Below are 13,576 nucleotides of genomic sequence, written 5' to 3'. Positions count from 1 at the left end.
AAATTAAAATTCATGATACAGAAGTGTTTCTGCTGCAGTGGACTGTGTCTGCACATCCAATGCCTGCCTGGTTCAGTTCAGTTACAAAAACAAGTAAAAGGTTGAGAGTTTATTCCTTGGGTAATGCAAATGTTCTATAAAGTGTCATTCAAAAAAGTGTGAGTGTAGCATGTGCATATCTTCATTATTTCTTCAAACGTGCTCTCAAGACTGAAGCAAATTATAACAACTGAAGTATTTTGTCCTGTCTCACCCTTTAATGAATAAGAGAGGAAGTTTTCTTTTACAAGCTTGTATCCATTTATAAATTTTTGCTATGTACTGGGATTTACTATATTTGTACACATATAAAATTGCTCCCTGAAAAACAGTACAGTCAAACAAACTTATCCATTTTGTTTCTTTTATGTCCTCGGCATATCTCAGTTTAGCATTAACTACATTTTTTGAGAAAAAAAAAAGTTAAGTGAAATATAATGTGTTACAACTGTATTGTTACAAACATTATACTCATACACTGCTTTTTAAGTATGTTAAATGCATTTGTTTTCGTTACTAACGAAATAAACGAAAATGCAAATATGAAAGTGAGTGTCTCCTAACATTTTTGGAAATTAATATTGTAAACAAATTCTTACACAAAAAAGGGACAACAAAACAGAGTAATGAATCATAACTTGAAACGGTTTATATTTCTCAATAACAGAATGATAAATTTTCATATTTCATGCCCTACACCCTTCTTAAAGGTTTCATACAAATTGACAATTTCTTAAATATAGGGTTACGAGATCCAAATTTAGATTGAAAACTATGCATTGTTAACATTACATATTGTAGATGGGTGGAGTTAACGCGAATTTTATCTACGAAAATTTCTTTAAAAAATTACAGTGCAAAAAGACATAAATAACCAAACCAGTGAATTTATCTCAATGGATTGATTAAATTCAATAGAGGTTATGCCCAATTAAGAAAATTACTAATGACTTTTTTATGGAAAGTTATATGGCCATTTTTTAAAAAAAATTTCATGCAAGACATGATTTGTCAAACAGGTATATTGCAATGATAATTTTGATCAAATACAAAACCTATATCAAGTTCATAAATTTGTTGCTGGACCAAAAAGTGTACGTTATTCAGAAATTCCAAGGCCCTAGGCTCAAGTCCCTGTTGGTTGCACATAGTGAGAGGGCATTGTGTGGCAAAAGTGTGCTTTCATAATGGTTTGCCATATTGCTTTATTTATCTTAGAATTGTTCAAGCAATCCTTCAGATAACTATACAAGTTTTACCCCACACTAATTTTCATACAAAAGTGTTTCTAAAAGTTGTGAATTATATCATAAAAATACAAAAATAATGGGCATATTCTAGACTCCAGCGCTGCACTTTGCAATGAACTTGTCAGCGAGTTGTAAACATTTTTCATTGACCTGTAATGAAATGGTAGTGATTTTCTATTTTTTCTAGGATCTTATTTCATGTTTTCTAAAGCCTGTGGTCTATTCACTTCACAAGCCTGTGGTCTATTCATGAAAAGTATGTGGTTGGTATTTGACAATTTACTTTTTGTTTGCTGGTGGTTCACAGCCTACCTGAAAGTTGACCACTTACCAATCTTATTTTTAAAAACTAAGTACATAAAAGCACTAGAACTGCATGAACTCAGCCGCCGGTCAATTAAACAAGAGCTGTCAGTTGACAGCGCGCTCGACTATTCTCAGTGCTTGATAGTATAATATAAGCTATGAGCAAAACTTTAACATTACAATAAGCATATTCTAAGTCAAAAAGGGGCCATCATTCAGTCAAAATGCTTGATAGAGTTGCCTCCTCCTTTTTACAGACTGGGGTCATGATGGTTAACAAGTATGCAAAATATCAAAGCAATATCTCAATGGACTTTGAAAATATTTGGGGTGTTTTAACATTACAATAAGCATATTCTATGTTGAAAAGGGGCCATAATTCAGTCAAAATGCTTGATAGAGTTGTCTCTTCCTGTTTACAGACTGCAGTCATCATGGTAAACAAGTATGCAAAATATCAAAGCAATATCTCAATGGACTTTGAAAATATTTGGGGTGTTACTCAAACTTTAACATTACAATAAGCATATTCTAAGTCGAAAAGGGGCATCATTCTGTCAAAATGCTTGATAGAGTTGCCTCCTCCTTTTGACAGAATGGGGTCATGATGGTAAACAAGTATGCAGAATATGAAAGCAATATCTTAATGGACTTTGAAAATATTTGGGGTGGTACACAAACTTTAACATTTGTGTGACGCTAATGCTAACGTTCACACTCATGACGACGCCAGGGCGAGTAGGATAGCTCCCCTTTTCTTCGAATAGTCGAGCTAAAAAAATGAAATTCTTCTGAATGCATTGACAAAGCATTTTAAGTTAAAGTAACAGTATGGTTGTAACAAAAAATAAATGACAAGTTCATTATAGAAATTTAGCAGGATAAATGGCTGCTGACCAAGTTCACAAATGGTCAGTTGATGATATATATAGCAAGAACAGAGAACTGTTGAAACTTTCACAAGTTCATTACAATAAAGTACTATCTCAGTATGTTTAGTTTACACAGGTGTTTGACAGAGTCTCGTTTATTTACTTTAACTAAATTTACAAACATGAAGTGAATTCATCCAGATAGTAACTGAACGGAATACATAATTGGATCTTCTTTATTTGGGGTAGAAATGAAAATCCTGTCAATTTAAGGAGGATAGCGACACTGATAGATGCAGTTTTTTCTCAATTTTCGACCTCAATAGACTTCCGCTTACTCTCTTTAGTAAATGTGTAAACCTCAACTTCCTGTCACACATTTTACAGCCGGTCCCCTTTTCACAGGAATTATTTAATTATATAAAGCCTGAATCGTTACTAATTTATCGAATTATAAAATAACATTCAAGGCCAGTGTCTTATTTAGCTAATACTCGCTCCTACTTTCTTATAAAATAGAATGCAAACTGTAACAATCTTTTAATCAAAGCTTTTCATTGAATTGTGGTCACATTTTGACAAATTTCATTAAATGTTAATAGGAAAACCGCAAATTGAAGATGTCATTGATATTTATAAGATTACAGAGATACGAGCCCTAGCCACATTAACTAGATAGTTGTAGATCATATTTTCATACTTAGTCACCAAGACGCACACCTTTGATAGTAAGTAATTTACGCACAAAAATTGATTTCTTTATGACTAATGTATTTATTTTTACCTTTCGTTTGTTCCGTCATACTTTCAACAGTTTCTTCAAATACATTTACCTCACCAAGTGATGGTAAAGTGAATCTTAAAAAATATACTGTGACATATGTCGTTTATAACAAATATTGCGCAAAAGCTACTATCATCATCATCATCATCATCATCATCATCACATTATCAGTGACACACCAGCTATATAATTTTATATGAACTGATTTCTAATCAAATTTTTAATGTTCAAATCATTAATGATTATACTGTAGATTTAACAATATTTTTGCTCTTACGGTTTCTATTATCAATTTTAATAATAAATCAAAGAGGATCAAAACTCTGACTTTAATATTGACACAGGCTTAATTTTCATTTTTCATATCTGTCGCATATTTGATAACGGCTTCTATTTCTCAATAAAAAATGGACAGTAAATATGTCTTCCCGCTTTGTGTCTTTTATATCGTGACTTACTCTCAGCCTTAAGGATTAGGCAGTCATTTATCTGCACAGATATTAAAATCATTTAAGATATGTTCTTGTTGATCTTTTAACATGCGGAACAGTAAAGTTAACTTACACTTGAGGGTTCATTTCCTTTGAAAAGTGTTTCAAATAGTTTGAAGTGAAATTTCCTTGTCTGCAGATAAAATGATAGGGACATGCTTCTTATAGAAAGTCGAACCAACACAGCAATTTTCTAATATAACTCAACAAATTTTAAAACTTTCCGAAGCTAATAAAATCCATTACTAGATCAATAATCAGAGGCCTAATACATTTGTAATCATGAAACTGTTCAAAATGAAGGGTTTTACAGAAAACAGTGATATAAGCCATTCTTTCAGTTTCGTTGGAAACCATGATTTTATATTTTGCCATAACAACAAAGATTTGTGGCGAACAAAGACACGAAAATGTAAACAGGAAACAAGTGCATAATCAAATGAAATCTTTCAAGAGTCGACTCTTAACGGTGGCAAAGTTAATGGCTGTATTGCCTCGCCACATATAAAGTTTCAAGGACTTTGTATTGCACTAAAGCGTGTCCCTTATTCACGTTTCAAATTACTTCTCTGTTAATGGATCCAAAAATAGCAATTTTTTCGCAGATGTATTACAGAACTATAATGTCAATATTTTTTGTTTTTGTCTTTTAAAATGCTTTTTAATTTTACAATATTACATCTAATTGAAGGTTTCATTCATTATCCTGTTCTTTTTTCATAGAGAAGTTTGGTATTTTATAATGTGTATCTTTTATGAGTGCTGTGTCTCTGTGTCAATATACAGACTACATGAAGCTGATTGAATGCATTCAACTGTTCTTCCTGAGACTGGAACAGGTCGATCAAATAATAAATAGTCTATCAACCACCCCAGTGTTGAACGTGTTGTTCTCCCCTCTCTTGTTTTCTCATTTTGTTGTTTTCAAATATAATGAAAATTCAAAGACGGTCTACAGCTTAAAAATCAAACGATTTTAACGCTTAGCCTGCTAAATTTCTAAAATGGACTGGTCCATCTTTCAATTTGAGCAATACCATTTATTATTCAAAGGGGTGTTCACTGAAAACTTACTGACTGAAAAGCGAACAGTGCAGACCATGATCAGCCTGCATGGATGTGCAGGCTGATCTTGGTCTGCACTGGTCGCAAAGGCAAAACCAATCGCCGCCAGCAGGCTAAAAGTTAAGTAATAAGGAATTATAAATCTCCTTCTCTTTTGTTTGATCTTGAAATTTTTTGACCTTGACCTCATGGTGTGTGTTTTAACTTCATAATACCCAAGTTGTGAAAGTGAAAGAAAACTACTAAGTAAGATAACTGCGTCTACTCAAGCAACTGTCGCCTACAAACAGGTTTCGTAACAAAATTTGGAATGTAAAGATTCTCGTTTATAACCTTGATTATATATCCGTCTCAATTTTTCTCATTTTCCATACAGTTACACCAGGGTAATTGACATGTGGGTGCTACTTGTTTGAATTTCCTATAAAAATAAGGCCTTATCAAGAACAAGTTCTTTCTCTCGTTGACAACATTAAAATGCCCTCTTAAAATTTACTGATTAATGCACGATAAATCAAGTGATATCTTTCCTCTGTTTGACACAGAATTGCCTTATCTAACAGAATGCGATGAATAAATTGAAATTTAAGAACCCCATATGTAAGTTTCTGAATTCACACTGCCTTTATATGTACGTAGATTTTTATTTTGAATGTACCGGCAACTAGGCCGCAGTTTTACATGCAAGAACCCAGGAAACTGTCAAGCTTTCCCATGTTTAATCAAATAACAAATGTTGTGTGAAATATCTAAATACATACTTAAAGAGCAATTTAAAAAAAATGAAAGTGACATTTTGACTTTCGATTTTCAAATCAGACTTTTGTCACGTTTCATGTCTTAGTATAACAGGTGGCCGATTTTTTACAAGACGAAAACCATGGCCTAAAATGTAACCTTTGTTAGTCAGACTTATATATTTATGTCAAATTTTTCAAACTTCAGGCAAGTGTTTTCATACATTATTTATTGTCAAAAAAAAAGTTTAAATAAAGTTATACAGTGAGTTGTAGGCAGTAGTTTTTTATGATATTGAGACTCGTATAGTTCGTAATATTTGAACTAAAGCTCTCTAAAATGTTATACTTGTAGTTGTAATACAGAAGGATTTTAGCCATTATTTAAACATGTATCCTATTTGTAATGCCAAACTTGCATAATATTGCTACATGACTTTGTTATCTTTAATACATGTTTCTTTTTCCGTTTTAAAGAGAGAGAAAAAGTTTGACATTCACCTGAAAGCAACGACACTGACAAACAGGTGAATGCAATAGCTCTAACTATTCTTTGTATAGTCCAGCTTATGATGAAGCTTATATCGTAAACTTGCTCAGAGAAATTAAACATTCATTTCTCTGGCAAATAAAATGTTACTAGAATATCTCTTTTGGTAAAATTATATACATAAATAAAAAACAATCAATATGTTAACTATTTTATTATGGATGTGAAATTTGGTTAACAAATTAGCACCAATAACAATAAACAACACTATAAAGGGAGATCAATCTTTGCACACTAAATATCATTACCTCCCTTTAACAAAGTAAAAAGAACAATAATATCATTTAACACATGGTGTCTTTTGTTTGTTTTTTAAAATGAGACAATATATAGGAAGTTTTACTAAGGAAAGATAACAAATAATAAATTATTAATTAAGTAAGATCTTAAAGCTTTGAAATATATTATGAATCAGTATTTACCTCTAACTGGACATTTACATAGCAACTCCTTATTAGACTAAAGAATGAAATTTACATCACTTCAGAACAATTTATCTACACTACATTTTAATGGTGGGTAAAATAAAAAATTTTAAAATTTGGAGGGAATATCCAAAGTCTGTTATAAATAATGTAAACTGATGTTAAAACGACAATAAAGTCTGCCTGGCTATGAAATTCATTTGTAGAAAAGCTGCAAAAATAAATCTTGTGTCACTCAATATGTCAATAAATTTATCTCTCTTTTAGCACAATTATTTAGTCTCAGAAACTGAGTTATGCTTCATTTATATTTCTATCAGGTAATCACAGAAAACCATGGCAACACAATTTATGTACATTTTAAATAGTAGAGACAATATCTACAGTTACGTCTTCGTCTGTCTCTTTAATGGCACAGTGGGACCTCCGGACATTATCTAACGTGTTCGAGTCCAATGTTTTAACCATAATATCTTGAGAGTTTAACATATTCCGAATCGAGCGCAAATCTAAATTATTTCGATTCATGTAGGTCACATTACTTTCGTTGTTGTTAGAACTACTTTCAGGACTTTGATTTTCAATTCGCCCCTTCCATATTTCATTTTCGTTATCACATATTTCAAATATTGTCTTTCCTGCATTGGGATTAACTGATTTAGTTCTTCTGGTAGCACTAGTTACACGAGTTTTACTGAAATTTTTCTCTGGGTTTGTAATATAATCCATTTTATTGTCATCAGTTATTGATGCAGAGAGAATATTTTCATTTTCATTGACAGGTGGACATGAATGAGCTAATGCATTATGGGTGGTTTGGTGACTGTGTGAACTATGGGAGGATCGAGAACTCGAACTAGAAAACCCTGAGCTAGTTGTTACATGTGAGTTTGTAGTTGAGTAAGCATCATCATTGTCACTATACATTTGACAATCTTGCTGTCCATACAGAATCCGAAGTTCCTCATCTTCAACAATAGAAGTCATTGAATTGGATGAGAACAAGCTTGATGCCTCAGTAGATGAAGTAGATATACGTTTCAGATTCAAACCTTCCTCCTCAGGAATTGATGATTCCTCAAACGATTTCTTAGACTCTTTAAAATTACACATACTTTCCCGCTTCGTACCGGGTAAGAAACTAGTCACAGAATTTCTTTTGGTTTTGAAACCCGGTGGTAAAGAGCCACGCATACTATTGCGACGGAATGGAATACTTCCAACGTTACTGCCAGCATCCACCTGATCTTCTTCAGTTTTGTTCAATAGATTATTAAGACCACTGTCCAGCTTTAAATAGTGACTGTGTCGCCGTACCAATTTTGTCACTGGTTTTTCTTCTAGATAATTTGTAGGGACAGGTCTTGTTCTGATCTCTTCCGATGAATAACTTGGCTTACTCTGTCCACACATATTTTCTGCTCTAACTCGGAACATGTATTGAGTCTCGGGTGTGAGATTTCTCACATGGTACGTTGTTCCCTGACAAGTACTCGTAATGATTCTCCATTTTCTGTCTTTTAAATTACAACATTCTACTTGATAGGCTAAGATCCTCCCAGAATTCATCGGTGATAACCATGACAGTGTGATAGAATTATGGGTAATGTCTGTGACTTTGGGAATTCCCTCTGGGATATTAGGTTTTCCTGCAATATAAGAAAATAAGTCTTTAATAGGATATTTTTCCATATATAGACATTGTCCAGACTATAAAATACAAGTTGATACTTGGGAAGTTAATCATAATGTTTCAGAACTATTACTCTCTTATCATTTACTTACAAAATATATTCTTATGGACTCTTTCTTTTTCTGATAACAAATATAACTGAACTGGCATGAAAATGACACATTCTAATCAATTATATTTTCAAAAAGTAAGAAAGAACAATTTAGAAAGAGATCTTGTGTCCCAACACAAGAATCTGCTGCATATTCAACACTATTATGAAAGATTTTTCACAGCCTCTGGGACACTAAGTTTTTGAGTAGGCCGAGCTCAGCAGGACCCTATACAGGTCCAATACTGCTGTGTTATCTGGTTCAAATATCTATAGTGTGATCATGTACCAGAATTGTACTTTCGCAAAGAACAAGTGAATGATACAATAAATAAACAGCTTCAGAAAGACAATGACAACAACATTCATTCTCAACAAACAAATGTTATAAAGTGATCAGGCTCATCGAGACACTGACATTTATGTTAATACAGGCAAAAAATTCAATGTGAAATCGTTAATATTTGTGTTTTTTCATGGTTGCATCATTCCAAACTAATTGCAGGCCCTACGCTATTTATTGCCAACAAAACCAATGACTTTACAGCAGCTTAGTACAAGTAATTTAATTATGACATTAATAAATAGTAAGAAAGCAATTAAGCAAGTTAATTATAGGAAGCTTGCATTATAAGATTAATTAGTGATGTGCACTGACTCTGTGTAAAAGCCACTAAAAAATTCATAATTTATTTTAGGAAGTTGCATGCCAGGCAAGTACATAACATTTATCACAGTGTCATGCAAACATTACAACAGGATGTACACTTTCTGGTACTTTGTTATTGAAGAGTATTTTGGGACTGAGTGCACACTGATCAATATAGAGCGCTATTAAATTAATGGTTGACACATAATCGACTGATTTCCCCCAACAGATTTTTTTCTAATGCAAAGTTGCAAAATAGCATTATGTTTGAATAGCAAAAGAGACAATGATCAAGGGATCAAATCAATTAAATTATCAAGGAATTTTAGGAAATTGTGACTCATAAAATATTGCTATTAGTTCTTTAAATAAATACATGAAACTTGATTAAATATGTATTTAAATGAATATTTTAGTGTCATGACAAACTGTTTAATTATCTTCATTGAAATGTAAATGAAAAGAATTCCAATGCACACTCTAATTGCCTTGATCTTTGTGACATTTCAACATATCTTTTCTTCATCATTCTCATATTAAATGGTGTCAAAATCAACCATTATTTACAAACTGATCTGATTCTTGGCTTTAAATCAAATGTCAGATCAAAGTTGAACTAGATAATTGGATAACAAAGTTATACATTCCAAAACATAAGTTTAATTTTAAAAAAAAACAATTAAAATGCCATCTGCCTTTGGAATTATTAGAAACTTTATACCAGTATCAAATCTATTAATTCAGTTATTGCCCTCTACGGAATGTGTTGGCTAAAGTCAATTACAGCGACTGGTTCAAAATCTTTCTATCAAATTCATTATTTTTAAGTATTTAAGTCAGTTTTGCATTAACATATTTGTAAACAGCATTAACATATTTGTAATCAGTGATGAAACTCCGCCAATCTTAATTAAACATTCTTCAGGCCATCTAATTTGGAAACGTATCAAGAAAAGTCACATTCTTTGTGTTAGAATTTTTTCAACAGGATCCCAAGTACTAAACTGTTCCCGGACAAAGGCTGGAATGCGAAACCAATAATGGGGTTAGTGGTCCATTCATCAGTCTTTTATCTACCCGCTTTTATGCTAATGTACACGTTTTTAAGAAAAGTCGAAACGCTTGACAAAAGTGTTGAATATCTATGGAAACTTGAGGGCACTATTTTGTTTGAATAAAAACCTTACTTTTATTTACATTTTATTAAATAGAGCACAACAAAATGTTTAAATGTTGATAAGGTAACCTAGATTTAATTTTAAAAGCACAAAAATAGTTGAAAACCTTAGGAATAATGTTGGATATTAAAGACTATGTGAGGACATCTGGCACATTAGCAATCTTTAGACACACTGTAAAATGTCACTAATATTTCTATAGCAACCTTTATGGGATCAGAAATTTGATAATTGGTAATAAACAGAAGTCTGATAATCAATGGACTTCTGGAACAAATTAAGGGCCCTGCTGTGGTGATTATTGGAAAAAGATAACCTCCATGATATAAAACACTGAATCCAGACCCTTAAATGTGTCAAAATTGTACTATGGGGGGCAATAAGGGACATACTGAGACATTAAGCACTCTCATGCACAAAATAATGATTGTCATAACTTTTGTGATACAAAATATTATTTAAATTGTCTTTAAAGAAGAAATGTTGACTGAATACTAGTATTATGAATGAAACTTTTAGTAGTATTTTAATAAAATTATTTATCATTCGGACACATATTACTTTAAAAGCATCAATGTTAGTGACTACAATAATTTTCATTAAATAGCTGTCAGACTCTAAAAAGTTATCAAAATGCGCTGACTATATGGAATCAATTCAGGGACATGCTTGAACATGTAAAATATGATCATGCTGCGACATACAAGGCTTTAAAAGCATACAAACATTTATCATCCACTAACAAAGCCATAGAAGTAAGAAAGTAATATATTCAAAAAACACCTTCACTGAAATGTTAATCTGATAAGCTTACTATAATATCTAGATAAGCTAGTTTTGACAGGTGTCATATATTTCATTTTTTTTTAGTAATTACATTTTTAGTAAGATAATGCATGGAAACTTAACTGAACAGCAAGATGATGTATATAGTTTATTATTTGATTCAGTACGCAGAAAACATGAAGTATCGTATGAAACAATTAAGACCAACACACTGTGTCACACATGCAAAAACAACAATTCTGGTACAACATTCAAATTCTATCTTATTTTCTCGGCCGCATTCATGGTATAATCATTGGCAGAATAAAAGGAAAACAGACAAAAAATGTGGAAACACATTTTTCTATCTGTTTGGAGGAAAACTCTGGATTTCTGGTTCATTCTAATATAGAGAAGATAGAAAATTCACCACAATATATACAGGTTCTATCAGACTCCCTTACCTGTGGAGTTTTATTCATTTTCAGATGGCACAAAAACGACACCATACATACCTTCAGTGTAGTGGGTTCCAAATTTTGCGCGAAATTCCGCTGCGTCAGTTGAATTGTTGGCTCCCATTTTTCCTTTCTCGTTTCTTTTTATCTGTTGAAACTAAAGTATCCGACACATTGATTATATCCAAATATAGTTAAGTCAATTTGTAAAAGTAGAGTTTCTAACATGCTTTTATATAATTATGTATTATTTTTCATCACATGCTAGTTCAATATCTTTATCTCCACTCTATACTAGCTGCAGTAAGTCCAAAATGTACAGTTTCGAATTAAATCCTGAAGTGTTAAACGATCTATGTAATTTCAGGTAATGACATATAACAAAATCACTTTCAAGGGCTATAAGCACGATATAAATCACAGTAAACAATTATTGACAAGCCCCTTTGACATGATATCTACAATCCTTGGTAACTTTGTATAAGGGTCTATAACCACAAAAATCCGCTGACAAAATTTTACGATCCACTAGTGTAATAAAATGACAACGTTAGTTTTATTCCCCGACACTATGTTACGCACACCAGCTTTACGAAGAAGTGACCGTCACTTTACAATATTTACAGTCTCATAGCCAATGGGCTAAAACCTTCAACATTTAATGATATAAAGAAACTTTTTTTCATTCAAAAAGTCCTTGCCAAAATGTATGACTTAGGGGTAAGTTTTGCCGAGATAAAATGTCCAGACTTTAACCAACAAATCGCTCAAGGGTAAACTTAAATGTAAACAAACAAAGCACAGCTTTTTATCTTTTCCGAATCTAAGACTTGTCTAAGTTCCCATTTATTCCAGTCACTGTGAAACAGAAAATTGTAAAACCCTTTGGTCCAGTTTTTCCTTTGATTTTATCTTCCTTTTTGTTCAATAAATCTCTTACAAGAAAAGTACTTAAAAATATTAGTCATATATAACTCCCAATGAATCAATCGTAAGTACTTTTGAAGTACTTAAACGTTAATTTTCCTCTTCCAATTATAACAACCGAAACCGCCTTCAGTCCAAATTAAATTTCTGCATAATCAAAATAAACACGTCTTATAACACACTAATGCAGTTTTATTCACAATCGGCTCAATACTTAATAAACTTCTTTAATCCGAGGTAAGAACAAAATTTTACGATAGTGCGGTAAGGAATGACTAATGATTCATATCAGCTTATGCACTATCAGTTCTTTATCTCGAATAAGAAAACGATTTGCCACTTGATTTATAAGACAAAATGCTCTTTAATATCCCCTGTCCTTTTGTATCCAATAACCACACGAAAATTTAAATATTTCTTTACACTACAAACTGCAAGTTTTCTACTGACGTATTTCTAACTTCATCTTTTAATTAATACATGCACAAAGTGTCATTTCTCTTTTCTTGTACAATTATCATCTCAAAAAAAAATCCAACATGTCATTTTTGGCAAAACAATCATTTATTTCTCAATGTCTGAAACCTTTATGCAGAGCACACTTCTTTTGTCAAGTCAAACTGTTAACAACATGACCTTAGATAATGACCTCAACTTGAAATCTCATTGGCTGACTGAATGTAAAGTTACCACCTGCTCATGAATATTAATGAGTTAGTGCAAAATTTGACCCTAAGTTGTTTCATTTTTCAACAGTTTGAGGCTATTTTCCAATCAATATGGACAGTGACAAAGATGATTTATTATTTTGACATAACAATATTTCACAGCTACACATTAATGTCTTATTATTACATGTGTTTTAATTATCTATAATGACAAAATTCAGACAGATTATCTATGATTTATTTTGCAGTTTATTAAAACAACTGTGAAGAAATTATTTATATCAAACAATTTAAACTGTATAATGTGTAATATTGCATGAGACAACATGCTTTCATACCAAATACAACTTGTGGGAACTTTTACAGCTTTAATGAACAACATTGTTCCATGTCTGAAAATGTTAATTTGCCCTTTTTGAATGTCTATTTCATTAAACATGAAATGATAGATTGCATTATATTTGAACAGGCAGATAATGAAATAATAAAAGATAAACAGTTGTATAGAATATTGTCTGTATTTACAATTCATTAAAATTTTAATAACATCTACAGGCAATTTAATTAAATCATGGTTTCAATTTTACATATTACGAAGTGAATGAAATGTCTCATGCAATATTACAAG

The 13,576-nt window shown here is 31.9% G+C and overlaps 2 protein-coding genes across 2 annotated transcripts in view; both read right to left on the bottom strand.

Moving 5' to 3' along the window:
* The window catches only part of LOC123537955 (titin-like), a 402,126-nt gene that overhangs the window by 52,626 nt on the left and 335,924 nt on the right, over positions 1 to 13,576 (bottom strand). The window lies entirely within an intron of this gene.
* LOC123537842 (uncharacterized) lies at positions 6,230 to 12,880 on the bottom strand. The gene is made up of 2 exons (XM_045321706.2): positions 11,411 to 12,880; positions 6,230 to 8,168 (listed from the first exon to the last, which is right to left on the bottom strand). Exons 1-2 carry the CDS (start codon positions 11,475 to 11,477, stop codon positions 6,880 to 6,882), a joined length of 1,356 nt encoding a protein of 451 aa, XP_045177641.1. The 5' UTR covers positions 11,478 to 12,880; the 3' UTR covers positions 6,230 to 6,879.

Source organism: Mercenaria mercenaria, chromosome 18 (genome assembly GCF_021730395.1).
Source record: "Mercenaria mercenaria strain notata chromosome 18, MADL_Memer_1, whole genome shotgun sequence".
Lineage (NCBI taxonomy): Eukaryota > Metazoa > Mollusca > Bivalvia > Venerida > Veneridae > Mercenaria > Mercenaria mercenaria.
This window is presented reverse-complemented; position numbering and strand designations above follow the sequence as displayed.